Source organism: Malaya genurostris, chromosome 3, assembly GCF_030247185.1.
Source record: "Malaya genurostris strain Urasoe2022 chromosome 3, Malgen_1.1, whole genome shotgun sequence".
Taxonomy (NCBI): Eukaryota; Metazoa; Arthropoda; class Insecta; order Diptera; family Culicidae; genus Malaya; species Malaya genurostris.
In genome coordinates this window covers 127,752,365-127,769,212 of record NC_080572.1, presented here as the reverse complement: position 1 = coordinate 127,769,212, position 16,848 = coordinate 127,752,365, and the positions used below count along the sequence as shown (strand labels likewise).

Here is a 16,848-nt window from a genome sequence, read left to right as displayed (position 1 = left end):
AATATAATACAGCAGCAATTAGGAACAACACCTTGAAATTTTGTATTGATCAGTTCATCGATGTTTGTTATACTGTAATTAACACAAATGATAACATAGTGTGTTTAAGGGTAAAGGCTTCAAAATTTTCTCGATTTTCTTACGAAGATAAAAAAAATCCAAATATACCAAAACATGTACAATTCGATGCTTTCTAGCAACTACCGCTTTGAGAAGTTCGATGGCAACCCATTTACCATGCACCTTAATGTATATTTTGATGTAACTTGTGGACATATTAAGAAACACAACGAAAATAAATAATATGGATGAATAAATAAAATACTTCAAAAATAATTTGATTCCTAGGGAACAAATAAACACTTGAGAGGAGCGCCACTGCCTTTTAATATTCCACAGAAATTCAATATATAATTCTAAAGAATAAAATGTCTTCTTCTAATATCCCTTGTGATGTGCACTGGGCCAAATCTATTGATACAAGTTCGATGCGTCGATTTTTCTTAGGGTCCCTTGACGAATTTGTACAATCATCATCTCTCCTGAGCGGTGTGGTCAGTGTGGTATGAAGTGGTCAAGGGAATTGACAAAAAAAGGTAAAACGAAAATAGTGTTTTAAAGTCTATTCGCACTATTCCGGGACGGGACCATCCGGGACGATCCCGGTGCCGACGGTGCGAAAAACTCGGCGAGGAACATCGGTGGCAACAAAATGAATTTTATGCCGGATCCGGTATTCCAATACATGCACACGCCGGCAGCTCAGTCATCGCCGATGAGGAAAAAAAACGCCCCGGAGCGTCCCGAATGGTCCCGTCCCGGATGGTCCCATTCCGGAATAGTGCGAATAGACTTTTAGAAACAAGAGCAATAACTTTCCATGAAGTAGTCGCTGTGTTGTTGCAATAATGTATAATAACAATGAATCTCTTTTTTCCACGGTTACTTTTTATAAAGAAATTCTGATGCCACAATCTTTAATATGAACATGTGCCAATTCTTGTTCAATGCTCAGATAACACTTTACGGTGGATAAAATTTAGTGAGTGTAAAACACTGTTGAATATTTATGTTGGCTCGGATGGCAAAATTATGTTTTCCTAGTAATTGTTTTTGACGAAAATCAAACACTAGAAAAGCTCGAAACTCTATAGTTCACAAAGCGAGAATAAAACGGAGAGAGTCAGTAAAAGATTGACCGCCAGTATGCATCGTCTGAAGTGGAAGTAGGTGTTTGCCGGTGATATACCATGATGCTCTGTGTGTTTGCTTATAGCATTCCAACCTTTTTTTATAATCAGCTGGAAAGGTACAAAACAAATATCGTGCATTTATATTTACGAACCTCAAGAGGCTCGAACAGGTTGATCACTAATATTAAAGAAGAAGAAATAGTCTTTGATAAGTCGCCGATTAGTACAGAAACGTGAGTGAGGTAGAGAATCGGTCAGGTATCGTTGTTTATCAAATTGCTAGATGATTACATACTTCTGTCATAGCAACTAAAGGTGCACAGACACTCTTTTGTCTAGATTTTTCACTGTGTTCTATAGTTCGGAATGGTTAATGAAGCCTAATGAAGTCGAGTGTCTGTTGCTTTAGGAAGAGATACACAAACAAGTTGTGCTGTGTCATCCTCGGCTATCGCATCTCACAAACGCTGTATACATCGATAAAATATTTCAAATCTTGATCGGTACTCGCGCAGTTTAACCTCTCAATTTTCCAGGTTCACTCCAAAATTTCTTAGCAGATTAAGTTTTCTCGATAATTTTGTATTTCTTTTCCATCTTCTGGCACAGTATCGATGCATCTATTCACTTCTGTGCTATGGTTTTTGCTAGTGCTGTAGCCGGTTCAACTTCAAACGAAATTGATGGAATGCATGACGTAGGGTCCTAACATGCCTTGGGAAAATTGACCAATGTTTAACGCCTACCAATTAATACAAATTATGGTGGTGTAGGATGTTGTTTGGACGACCAACGGTTACCAAATATCGATACGACTCGATGGAAGCATTTCAGAAAAGATTGCTTTCCGGAGCTTGTATTCGTATACTGCCAACACACTGTTTGATTCAATGCATCGTAAAAGAAAAAGGAAACACAGTTCTATTTGTTGATGTTTTCATCAGTAATGTAGTACCATCATTTGGAATCAGTTTATATCGTAAATTAAAGCCACGTGGACGAGCGGCTCATCTCATGTAAACGTGCCATTTACACACTAATTGATGCATTTTTACTCTAGTACCCACTCATGCATTCACCGCACCGGATAATAAACACTACTAATAGTGTTGGTGATAGTGATATCAACTCTCAGGAACCTACATTCAACTGAAACCTGCAACTTGAAACTTGCCTTTTAATGTGCAGGAGTCAACTGCCCAGATGATTTTTTATTATTTGCTTTCTAGAAGGAAAACAACATTATAAATGTTTCCCACCACGACGTAGTGCTTTACTACTGTAAAGTGACGCGTATCAAAACAAACAACATGCCGTGTAGCTTCAATCTAGCATTAAGTTAGACAAGAACTCTTCCTTTGTTTTCGAATGTATATTCGCCTTTAAGCCGACCATCGCTTAAAAAATGGTTTTCGGGAATCGATCCAATGAACAACATAATTAGTAGCAATCTTTTAATTGTAATGCACCCTGAGGGATGCACTCACGCAACCTATATATATATATATACCACCGTGAATGAAAATACATAAACTAAAAAAGTGTTTCAATATCGCGTGTCGAAATTGGTACAGATTGCAAAAAAACTTGCATATGTGTGGTTTGTTTTCGGAAACCTCCCAGAAGTGATGATTCCCAAAATTTCAGACATTTTATTAGACACTGAGAGCCGCCACAACATAATGACCGATACACGCGATGCTTTTTCATCAGGTCCTACACGCAAGTCTTTCGGAACTTAAAAGAATGTATAACTTAATCATGCTTTCACACCATTTTCTTATCACCAGTTTAATGCAAATCATATCAATATTTTATTTTTTAGGTTTTGAACAGAACTGTATTTTACAAATAAAGCTGGTATCGCATTTCGAACGATGCGACTCATTTGAAAAAGGATACTAAGATGATCGCTGAAATGACCTATAACTTAGAAAGCCATTATTAGCGATGAGCAATATAAAACCAGTTCCAACATATCGTCGGATGATGAAACTGGACATGGCATTTATGTTATGCCCTCGTGAGTGAGGATCTATTTTTGAGAGACTAGCCTTTTAAAATGGAATATATGCCCCATTCTGACAAACGCTGTTGCTTGTCTGTATCTCCGTTTGACAGTCGAACGCTTATGTTTAAAGGAAGCGGCAATATAATAAAATGGTATCAAAAGAGAACCATTCCACACAATATCAACAAGCCAGTATTGATAATAATAATAGTTATGTGAGACATTTCATCACTTTGCAGACCACCCGAAATGAAACCGTTTTTACTCCATTAAATTTTATATCTTAATTGGTCTAATCCTGGTATTATATATACATATATATCTTGTTTCTGTGAATTTTCAACCATGTAATTTTTTATTCAAAACTAATAAACTAGGGAAATATAGCAGTATCTGGTAGGATAGAAAAGGAAGTAAGAAAGTTTACTTCCGTAGCGGAATGCGTTACCAAGGCGTTTGTGTTTCATAAGGAAATACTTTAAATTGATACTTACGTGGTCGACCACTTTGTCCGTTGTCGTCTGCGTAGACTGTGCCATTTTTTGCCACTATCCGGACAAACTTTGATGAGCAGGCCGACTGAAGATACATGTATTCGGGTGTTGCTCCCGCAATCATCACCACCTAGAATACAATGGTAAAGCACAATTATGAATCATGAAGAAATGAAACGCTAATCTAATGCAAAGTCTGTTAATTATATACATTTAAAAAATTATCAACAAAGAATAATTGTAGGTGATTCCAAGTCCGAAGTCATAATAAATTTGTAGGTTATATATTTAATGATTTCCATGAACACAAAAAAAACAATTACAAGTTCCTATCATAGCTTCGTTATCAGCACATATTAGTTATACTTTCAAATGTACATGTCTTCAAATATGAGAATCCCCGGTCGGCAAACGGATGTCTAACAGCTATCAATAGAAGTTGTCAAGAACTGATCTTCCTATACAATACCTACTGCCTAGCTTTGATATTATATCGCGAAACTGCAGTCTGATAAATGACAATGGCCTTCATTCTCAGCTAAAATGAGTAATCATTGATTCATATGATTATACAGCCCACCTACAACTCTTTCCACGAACGGTAGGCAATGATACCAATTTTGCAAACGATACGAGACACACAATGGGTGCACAGTAAAGTAAATAATTTCCTGCATTCCTGAATACTGAATTTCTTACAGGTGTCTGATACGACGCCATGAACTTGAATTGTTTTCCCATTACTGCTTACTTTTTACCGAACATTTCAATTGTAATAAAATAAGGATGTCATTGATGTGGATTCCACTGTAGTTTTACTGACAATTTTATCAAAACAATCAAAATTCAGAAAAGCTCATTTGATTGAACTCTGCTAATTAGACCTCGCAGGTGCGTCCCAGACTATAAAGCAAAATCAGACTATAAAGCTTCGTAACAAAAATTAGGAACGAATACAATAGGATGCCAAATCTCGACATACCTTAATTTCAATCTTTTGTGAGACTGACGGCTCAACTTCCAGCTAACTAATGTCTGTCTGTCACATGATAGCGCGTTTAGAACGTCAATCTATGAATCGAAATAATTACAGGTTTATAAATATCTGTCCTATCCTGTCTGTAAATAGCTGTCCGGTTAACCTCCGTGTCCGGTCTAGCCCCGGTCCCACCTAATAATTTCTTGAGTTTGGGGGAGGGGTTGAACTCCTAAAATCTCCCCTGTTCACGCGCCTGAGCCCTAGAATTCTGGACAGATATCAACAAAGTTAATATTTTGCTGTTCGCTAATCTAGTTCATTAAACCTTTCAGTATACCTAAAAAGCCACCGATGTTCGGTAAAGGATGTATTATACCGAAATTATTGGAATTATTACCGAACGACCAGTAAAAATACCGGTTGAACATACAACAAACTTCGATTCCCAACCCCACACATAGGGCCAGAAAGTTTTCTGGCCCGAAGAGGTGAATGACCTTAAGGTTAAAACCTCTTGAATCGAAACAAAAAAATGATAATTTGAACGGTTTTACGCACAAGTGGGATGATTGCTACTTAGTTCCGTTTATCCGTTTGAGTATTTTTGAAACCGTTCAAGTATTTTTGAATGCAAAACCTGGATAAAAACATTGAGAGCAAAAACCGGACACGGATTTTGCAATTCAAGCATCACTTAAAAACATCTTTTTTGCAAGTAATAGACAAAAAAAATTGAATGCAAAAATCTGACAAAAGCTTAACCGGTTCAAAGTTATTACCGACTACCGCTGGTCATTTTTTGGGCAATACATGATTCAATTTCATTATATGCTGTCGTTTAAAAATAGTGTTTACAGTTCTCCTGGTTTGAGAAGCTCTTGGCCCAAGACTTCTTTCAGATCTCATCTAACAGCATCATTTTCTTTCCGAAGCGATTGGCTTTTACAGTTGATGTCAATGCGGTTGGCTGGTTAGTAAAATGGAATTTTTAATAATTTCTTGTGTATTACAAGACGTGATAGTCATCGTGCTAATTTTTATCATTGTATACGTCTATTTGTAAAATTCACCGCGTTGATTTGGACGAAATTGATAATAAGTATTTTATTTCTAACTAGCTAAATAGTTAAAAATCAAATATCAAATTTGTAGCACGAGCCAAGGAGTTCTAAGAGTGAAAGTAATACTATCGGGATCAAATATTCAGAAATTTCATCAAAAAATGCAATTTCAAGCTCCATTGTCATATCAAGTCAAATAATTTCATCCGTAATTCGGGATATATCTTGACGTTTCATGCATTTCTAAAACATCTGGTCTTAAAAAATCGATTTCGGATGTATGATTTCATTGTCGGGTTTCCAATTAACATAGTACTCTATCTTAGTCTCTGTTGATCTTAACCAAGAACATGGTTTGACCACTATTATTCAGCATTAAGCTAACTTAAGAGATGTATTTATGCGATGTCATGAGCATCAATTCAGATGAAATCGACCATGAGAATGTATGTGATTTCGTCTTGTCCATTGAATTACAGATTCCTTAGAAAACTTATTTACGAACCTATACGGCACTAATTAAATAGCGCTACCAATGTTCACATGTGATGCAATATTCAATTAAAATACTATTTGAATGGGTTTCACAATTATCAGTACACAAACTTTTAGCTTTATCGAGTAAAGGAACGAATCACCTCTAATACTTATCTACTAGAATATGCATACTCGTGCAGTGTATGTCGGCTTAAGATCTTGAGCACAGGCCCGTACCCAGGATTTCGTTTCGGGAGGGGCTCAAAGATAAAAAAATGTTACTGAAGATTGCTGATGTACCTAATTCTCGGTGTCCCTTTTATGGGTGTTTTCAATAGACACTTTAAACTTTTCCACCGGAATAACACATTTCTATAACACATGTCTGAGACCTTCTAAATAACTATATATTTGTTTTTGATTTCGGGAGGGGCCAAGGCCCCTCGGGCCCCCCTCTAGATACGTGACTGCTTGAGCAAGGCGATAAACTTTTTCGCTACAAGTCTACCACCAACCAAGACATGGAAAGAAAATTATCAAATGTCCAGTAATGTTTTGCACTCACACACTTTTTATTTGGTTTTTAAATTACTATCTCACTTATATATTCATACAATAAGACCATAAGTTTCTAAATAATCTTGCGTTACTGACCAGATTCTGTTGATATATAGTAAACATTTGAAAAATTGTTTCAATTTTATTTGATTGTAAAACCAGTAATGGCATAATATTGTATCGATTTGTCTAAGATTGATATGTTGTGTTAAAAACTATAGCTCGATGTGAAAACGTACAAGATCAACACAAAATGCACTAGGTGGAATGTACTAGGAATCGTATGAAATTATAGAGTCGCCAACCAGTCGTTTGTCTACGTTTAAGACCAGAAATGTATAAATTGAAATACCCGTTTTCTCATTTCGCTAAAAAAAGGATCACAAAATGAGACGATATAAATACAAAGTACAATACTGGACCGAAATGGCGGCAGAAGTCTAAACACCTTTCTATAAACATAAATAAACCTTAGCCGTTTCAAATGCAACAAGCGATTGCAAAAAGTGCCTATGTGGTGACTACGATTGCCCAGCTACATTAACAACTCCGGAGCGAGAAGTGGTTGCATTTCAAGATTAGACGAATCGGAACATATAACTGTCGTTTTGTTTCACAAAACATCATGCATAAACAGAACCGAGCGAAAACATGCAGCGAAGAAAATGTATTTGGAAATGTGATTTACACACTTTAAATATGTCATGGAAAGGAAGTAAAAGGAACGATCATAGCAAAGTTAGACGATAGCAGGAATCGTTAAGGTGTTGTTTAGCTCCGGTCTCTGTATTACTAATGTCTGCATTTGGTTCATGTTCTGCCAATCGTACATTGACAAGGTGTAATCGTGCTTACTGCTGAAGATTGGGTTCGGGAGCAATCTCTAAAAGCAAGTCCGACTGTGAAATTTTTTGTGTGGATCTGGCGGTAAGTTGGTATAAACTTATTTAGTGAATTCATACTTGCTTCAGATCATCCTGCAATCAATTACGTCGGTTATTATATATTTTTGCTTATATGCAAGAGAACCAGTGTATGCACAACAGTGAAGCCGTTATATAAGAGCACATCGTCGAAGGGCGCAAAATTAGTCACTGCACAGTAAAGAAAAAAAACTTTTACTGTGTTCGCAAACATCTTGAAATGAATCAGCTTATATGCAAGAGGTAACGACTTAGACACATTGAGATATGAAAGAAACCAATGTAAGAATAATAAAACAGTTCTATTTACTCTCAATAACTACGAGTAGCTAAAAAAGTAATGACCACGTTTAGTTTGATTAGTAAACAGAACAATAATTTTATGAGCAAGAGTATACATATGAAACTAATCCTATCTCAATGGACCTGATCGATTGTGGCGCCTGAGTTGAAGTTTGACAAACGAAGAATCATTTTGGTTTATTGTTGGGTGTTTTGCTTTGATACCTATAAATTTAATACAAGTCTGTTCTCTATGATCCGTTAGAGTTTCAGTGATCAACGAAAAAGAAAAATTTGTCAACAATGTATTTCAACGAAAGGTTTGTACGATAAACAGGAATTCCAGCTATGTCAAGGCTTTACCACAATTCATTACCATCTTATCGTCATATTTAAATAAGGAATTCCCCACGAGACGGATGTTGTACGACACAATCAAGTAACGCCAATGGCGATACGAGATATTTGAACAGTTACGGCAATTTAGGTTTGGCGCAAATGATCAACAAAGATTTTGTCTATTAAAATTTATTTCAACTGCCGACTACTGAAGTACGTCTGAATGGCGCCTCAGAACTGTCAACAAAAAAGCATATACTTATGTGTGATCTTGTGAAATGATTTCATTCAATTTAATCCGTAGACATCTACTAACGTTTTAACATTCAATGGTAAAGCGAACCATACAGAAGTAAATAATATTGACCATACACAGTAATCAATGATGGTATATAAATTATATGAGATTTATTCAATTGGGATTTTTATATTTACGTTGTTATGTACTGGAAAGTGCGTACTTGTTATGACTGTCATCAACCATCACCAACCAAAAATAACCGATTTCTAATCAATGTAAATTACCATTCACGTAGCACTATTAAATCCATATTATATCACCGAATCAATCCTTGGGTGTCCAGAAAAGGAATATCTGACAATTCCTAATAATAACTGCCTGCCACTTCATAAACACATCATGATAGCCAACGCCCGCTCGTTGAGATATCCCTCGATTTCTAACGAATGGAGCAAAAATGTGATGTGTGAAATATAACAGTTACATACTTTATTTTTTATTTACTTTCCGCCATGTGTGCTTCACCCAGAGGGCAACAAGTGGCAGGGGTGTTTCAGACAACAAATAATTTCCATCCGCATTAGCTCCGTGCTTACTGTTTTAACTAGCGAACCCAATGGCGGTAGGCCTGTTGAAATGTGGTATGAATTTTGTCGACAGGCGTGATTCGTGGGGCGAGGGCAAAATGGTAATGACCATTCAACCAGAATGGCATTGGGAATATTGCGCTACAACTGCATGCTTGCACTTGACAAGCGTATTAGTATCTAGACACTAAACTAGAAACTGCAGGGTAAAGTTATCCAATATTTTCCATATACTCTCTCTCTCTCTAGTTATTAGTAAGTTTATAAGTTTATACATAAAACTTCTTATTGTTTGTATAGTTCTACAACATCGAAATGCAAAGAGACTAAAACAATTACTCTAATATTCAACTAAATATCATATTTTGATAACAAGCTGATATGGAATCTATTATTAACTCATCGAGGAATCAAGGATTAGTTATTCCATTACATTTTCTGACAAGTAAAAAACAAAGAAATGATAAAACTACTGAGCAAAAATTTGTTTTAACCTACTTAGTGGTTGTGGAGTACCTAACAAGCCGAAATTGGTTTCGTATGAGACGTCATTTTAGACATTACACTCATATGTAATATCAAAAAGTGTATTGCAAAAAGCATTAACTTTACGTCTGCCTAGCGGTTTATGTTGAGCCGTCAGGTCGCGCCAGCAGTTCAACATAAACTGCTACGCACTGATGAGTCAAAGACGAAACGTAAAATAATGAGTAAATCGTAAATCAAAATGGGTATATGACCTAGCATAAATGTAGGGGTAAAATATGTCTTCCTCTTACAATTATTCATATGATACGTACTTTTTTATTTCAATATGATATGTGGAATTTTCGAGAAATGATTTTTTAATGTTCCGCGTTCAAAAATAAGAGCCTTTTTTCAACAGCCACATGAAATTTCCGAAATCGAAAAATAAAATTTTTATGCCAAAAGTCTTAGAAATGCATGAAACGTCGAGATTTGGTGTCATTATTAGGAATTGTCATTTATTGAAAAAATCGACTTTCTGGAATTTAGAAAAAAGCCTCAGAAAGTCGATTTGAACAAAAATAAATTTTTTTCATGACCCTAAATCTCGCCGTTTCATGCAATTCAAAAACGTTCGGCATCAGAAATTTTTTTCCAGTTTCGGAAGTCTCATGTACTCTCCCATAGTTATTTTTCAAGATCGATAATTTTGAAACCTTAACCGCCGGGTAGCACCCCTTACTCATATTCGATTTAGCTCAAATTTGGCATGAGGAATTTTTTGAGGTGCTTAAACTTTTGAGCTCTGCCGTTTTACGAAATTAGAGGTTATCCCAGAATATTGGTACCCTTATATATATATATATATATATATATATATATATATATATATATATATATATATATATATATATATATATATATATATATATATATATATATATATATATATATATATATATATATATATATATATATATATATATATATATATATATATATATATATATATATATATATATATATATATATATATATATATATATATATATATATATATATATATATATATATATATATATATATATATATATATATATATATATATATATATATATTAGAGTCGTTCAGTAATAACCATTTACTTAAAAATGGAGTTGGTCGTTTCAAAAACTCCATGCTTGAGTGAGTTAAGATACTCGAGTGTATCGAGTGTATCGAGCAAATGTACTCAGCATCTATTGTCGATGGAAATAAGTCTTATCGTTTCTCAGATTCGTTTCGAGTAACTTTTGCCGGATCTGCGTTGCCTAGCCATGTCTATATCGAGAAAAATCGCCTTCCTGTTCGGCTGTTCGTACCGCATGTTATGAATTGAACGAACTGTAAAAAAATCGGGCGTACAGCTACTTATTGTAGTAATAAGTCTGAAGGTATCAAATGTTAAGGATAATCTTTGCGATAAAAATATTGAAAAATGTGTTTATTGTTGGAAGAGTCCTCATGATCTTTCAGTATGCGCTGCATTTAAGTTGGGTAAAGATAAAATTAAGCTTTCTTTAAAAGCACGGTCTAAGCGCACATATGCAGAAATGCTTAAAACAATTATTGATGTCCCCCGACTCGATACAGAAAACGGGGTTTCAAATCTAGAGCCAGAAGAATCTGACTCTGATGAAAATAGTGTAGGAATTTCGTTTGTCACTCCTGAAGCTTCTGTTAAGAGGAAGAAGTCCTCCTCTAAATTACCAAAAAAGACATCTAAAATTACCCCTTCAAAAAAGATCCCCGTGTTAAATCTAAAAAGCCAAATTTAAAAGCAAAAACTGTGACTCGTGGTTTGTAGACTGGATTTTCGAAGCATTTAATATTTCTGATCCTCTAAATACCATCATAACGGCATCCCTCCCTATAACTAGAATTTTGTGAAGAAGTTGTCAGCTCAATGGCCAGTTCTCTCAGCTTTTGTATCATTTGATGGATAATTTATCATCCGCCGCAAATGATTAAATCACTGTCATGCAGTGAAATTGTCGAACCATCATGAAAAAACTGGATTCATTTGAAGTTTTATTGCATAGTCAAAAATGTGATGTATTTGCTTTGTGCAAAACATGGCTTACATCAAACATAGCTTTAAATTTTAATGTTATGTATCTATAGAGACTCTCCGTATGGCGGAGTACTTTTAGGAATTAAGAAATGTTATTCCTTTTATAGATTAAACATTACTCAAATTTCTAGTATAGAAGTGGTTACTCGTCAAATAAACATTAAAGGAAAGAACATGTACACTGAGAGAATTGGCAGATGATGGTGTGGTTTCAGTTACAGGGCCCAAAGCTATTGATCGGCAAAAACCATTGCAAGATACCTTAGATAACTTATCCGTTTGGGCAGTTCATCTGGGTATCGAATTCTCTGCGAAGAAAACAGAGCTGGTCGTCTTTTCAAGAAAGGACAGGAGGACACATTATGTATCTGATAACAAAATGCCAACAAAGAGTAAATTTTCTTCGAACAATAACAGGATCTTGGTGGGGTGCTCATCCGGAAGATCTAATAAAATTGTCTCAGACAACGACACTTTCAGTGATGGAATATGGATGCGTTAGTTTTCGTTCCGCTGCAAACTCCCATATTATCAAATTAGAATTTAGTGTCGTTGATTGCGAATTGCCTTAGGCTGCATGCATTCGACACATACAATGAGTCTTGAAATTCTGGCAGGAGTTCTTCCATTGAAAGATCGCTTTTGGGAGCTTTCATCACGAGTGCTAATAAGATGTGAGGTACTGAATCACCTGGTTATTAATAACCACCGAAGGCTAGTTGAGCTTCAATCTCAAACAAGATTCATGACAGTATATTTTAACCATATGTCAAAGGAAATCAACCCTTCAAGACATATTCCTATCCGTGACAGCCTCTCAAATGTTCCTAACTCAGAGTTATTTGTCGACCATCCATGCAGCGCGAAGTGCGTGGAATCCCGAAACACCTACGCTCGATGAAAATCCCAAAAATATTTACAATTAAGTTCAGGCATATTGACTCTCAGAAAATGTTTTACACGGACGGATCACGAATTGAAGAGGCTATTGGGTTTGGTATATTTAACAATTATGTTTATATAGCAGAGTTAGAAGCAGTTCATTATAGGTTGAGTGTAATCGTTACATTATCTCCAAACCATTATTTTCTCTTCACAGATAGTCTGAGTGCAATTGAAGCCATTCGCTCAATTGCTGCTGGCAGAAATGAACCAAAAATGGACAAAATAAAACAGTGCCTGAACGACATACCGAAAAATTATTATCAAGTCACTATAGTCTGGGTCCCAACTGATTGCTCCACTCCAGGCAATGAAAGAGCCGATACTTTAGCCAAACGTGGTGCTATTGAGGGTGAAATTTATGAGAGACCGATTGCTTTCAACTAATTCTATAGCGCGTCTCGCTAAGGAACACTTGCCAACTGGCAAGCGTCCTGGGATGCGCTCAATTATTTCTAAAATATCGACAAAGGCATGGTTCAGGAGACTGGAAGTGAGTAGGGATTTTATTCATGTGATATCCAGACTCATGTTCAATCACTACACGATGCACATCTCCTTCGAATTGGACTATCCGAGACTAATCATTGTGATTGTGGCGAAGGTTATCGCGATATTGATCATGTCGTTTGGATATGGAGTATCGTGATGTCAGATCTCAACTAATAAATTCCTTGCGTACCCAAGGTAGACTATCCAATGCCCCAGTTCGCGACATTCTTTCTTTTTGTGACCTTTCTTACATGAAACGTCTTTATCATTTCGTTAAGTCCATTGGAGTTCCAATTTAAATTTTATTTTTTATTAGACCCCTTTCTCTTCCATGAGTTCAACCAATAGCCAGCTATATTAATTGAATAAAAGTGATGAACTGATACAAACAAACCTGAAATAGTTATAAGATCATGTACAAAATAAATGTATTTTATTTAATGTAATTTATAATAGCAAATCGCTTGATAAAAACAGTGTTCAGATTAACTAATGAATACCAATATACTAATATGATATTTGAAATGTATTAGGTTTAAAGTACTATGTATTGTGGATGCCGCGGTTTAAAGTACTATGTATTGTGGATGCCATCATATCTCTGGAACCAAAAGTCACTGCCATTTGATTTTCGAACTTGTTTAATAGCCCGGTAGTAGCTTTCAAACGAGCCTAAGCTTGTTAAAATCGTTTTATCTCCGGAACCAAATGTCACAGCCATTTTTTATTCAATAATTAATATACTTTTAGGCACATTGCTTGAGCACTAAGATGCCAAGGGGATATCACAGCCATTTGATCTTCGAACTTGATCTATGGCCTAATAATAGCTTTCAAACGAGCCTAAGCTTGTTAAAATCGGTTAAGCCATCTTTGAGAAAATTGCGCGTTAAAAAACCGTTAAAAGGTGCACATACATACATACACACACAGACATTTTCCGATCTCGTCGAGCTAAGTGATTGTTATATAATACTATGGGTCTCCAAGGCTCTTTTCGATAGTCGGTTTTTCCAGCAATTCTAATACCTTTCTATAGAGTAAGGCAAAAATCGTAGGTTATCGCGGCATTTGGCATAATTTTTTTTTTCAATTTTGCCTTTTTTTTTCATCGCGAATGTCAAAGTTTCGCGGTCTCTAAGTCCCAAAGTCGATTTCCCGAAAAAAAAATTTTTTTGTGATTACACTAGAATTGGACGTTTCATGCATTTCTAAGATATTCGGCATAAAAATGTTCTTCAGTTTTGCGGTTTATTTACGAGGATTTTCGAAGTTACGCAGGAAATATTCCACTGTATTTCCGTCCTATAATCAGCTCAAATGGTGTAAGTCAAAGTTCAGTTCGTCGAGCTGAGCAATGTTTATCCGGATCCGACTTCCGGTTTCGGAGTTATAGGGTAAAGTGTGTTTAATATTGTACATCGTCACTTAAAGCGGCGAAACAAAATACGAAAAAGATTCCTAAACTGGTCTCAAAACTATACAAATCGATAGCCATTATCAGTAGGCAACTAAAACACCGATTCCGGCTATCCTGGTTCCCGGTCTCCGGTTCCGAAAGCACTTTTCTCAGCGATGGTTTGACCGATTTTCACAATCCTAGATTCAAATCAAAGGTCTTATGGAATTCCTGAGTTTCATCTGGATCCGAATTCCGGTTCCGGAGTTATAGGGTAAAGTGTGTTCAATACAGGGTCCGGCACTCGAAGTGTAACCAACTAAAAAGGCCATAAATTCAGTTTGGAAAATTACTTTTACTTAATTCAAAGTACAAAATGTGTAAAAATAATACAAAATTCAGAATCAATTCACTTTTGCTCGATATGACCACCTTTTGCCTTGACTATGGCCTTGAGACGGTCAAAAAACGAATCACAAGTTGCCGAATGTGACTTGCAGGTATTTAGGCCCACTCGCGGACAATAACTTTTTTTCAGCGCCTCGAGACTGGTGTATCTTTTAGTTCGGACTTTGCTCTCCAAAATGGCCCAAAGAGAATCCATTGGATTCGCATCTGGTGAATTCGAGAGCCATTGTGTGGACGTGATGAAGTTCGGAACGTTGTTTTTCAGCCATTCTTGGTTCACTCGAGCTTTGTGAGACGGTGCCGAGTCCTGCTGAAACGTCCATGGTCTGCCACCGAAATGTTTGTCTGCCCACGGCTTCAAAGCAACCTCCAGAACACTTTCCCGATAATATGTCGCATTTACCTTGACGCCAGGCTCGATGAAAACGATTGGAGAGCGCCCATCTGCGGTTACAGCGGCCCAAACCATTATCTGTTGCGGGTGCTGCCTCCTGGTGGCCAATCGATGACTCAAATTCTCGTATGAACGGTCGGTCAAGTAAACCCTATCGTTTTGAGAGTTTACGAATTGCTCAATTGGAAAAATTTTCTCGTCAGAAAATACAATGTTCGGAAATTGACCGCTTTCGGCCAAACGAAGCAACTCCTTCGCTCTCTCAAGTCAAGATTTTTTTTTCGCGTTCACTTTTGGCAAAATGCTTTCTTGCGCTTGTAAACAATACAACTCCGAACTGTCATTTAGCAAATTTCTAGAGAGCTGATGCCCGTGCGTTAGCTGCGCGAGCGGTCTGAAGTTGGTTACACTTCGAGTGCCGGACCCTGTATTGTACACCGTCGCCTAAGCCGGCGAAACAAAAAACGTAAAAAAAATTCTAAACTGGTGCAAAACTACACAAGTCGATAGCTATTATCAGTATGCAACTAAACAAATCGGTTCCGGCTATCCTGGTTCATATAGTGGTCATATATTCCAAAACGGGTCTCACTCACTTTTTCAGCGATGGTTTGACCGATTTCCACAAATTTAGATTTAAATGAAAGGTCTCGCTGAAACTTAGATTCAAATGAATTCCACAAACTTAGATTCAAATGAATTCCATACGGAATTCCTGAATTTCTTCCGGATCCGACTTCCGGTTCCGAAGTCTGTGCGGCATCAAGCCAAATATAAAACAATTATAAAAACACAGGAATATTTTTTGTAACTAAAATTCTTTTCAGTCCAAAAGTTTACAAAGAGAGGCAATGTCACTAGGAATATTCTGGACAGTAGCCTAAATCGGTTATATACAACTCGATTCACACATTCTTTTGAAAATGTCATCATCTGAATTTTTATCTCCACGGGGAGTAATTTAGAAACAGCTTATCGTATCGGACACCCAACTGCTTTCTGTTTTTCGCTTTTGTAAAAAAATACATCCTAGTGAACAGTGATTTCGCGCTAACCGTGAAATTCAATGCGCACGCCGCTGGACTGGTGTCTCTTGATTAAAAATATTTATTATTGCAATATTTATCATTGGCGGCGAGAGATTTCTCACAAAATAATAAACATGTTTGACAAATAATAAATCTTTGGGGTCGCGTGGAAGTTTCATCGTTTGTAATGTTGTGACTACTCTGCCAGAACGACCCAAGTGGAGGAATATTTTATGTTTTTTGCGCATATATATCATCGATTGGAGCTGTCTCGACCCTTGCTTGGATTATGGGCCTAAAACGAATTATCGTGTTTTGCTAAGCTCTACTGACAACTCAGCATTAAGGTATTTTTCGCCTTATGTCACTCTTCGTCCTTGATGGTATGCACGGTACGTGCTCTTGTGAATCGCGCATAATTTTTCACGACAGGCGTTAAAATGACTGTAAAAGGTACTA

At 36.4% G+C, this 16,848-nt stretch overlaps 1 protein-coding gene across 1 annotated transcript in view; it reads right to left on the bottom strand.

Moving 5' to 3' along the window:
* LOC131437037 (uncharacterized) overlaps positions 1–16,848 on the bottom strand; it is an 89,232-nt gene that overhangs the window by 44,149 nt on the left and 28,235 nt on the right. The window contains exon 3 of the mRNA XM_058606082.1: positions 3,699–3,828. Coding sequence (XP_058462065.1) covers positions 3,699–3,828 — 130 coding nt within the window. The remainder of the gene's footprint in view (positions 1–3,698; positions 3,829–16,848) is intronic.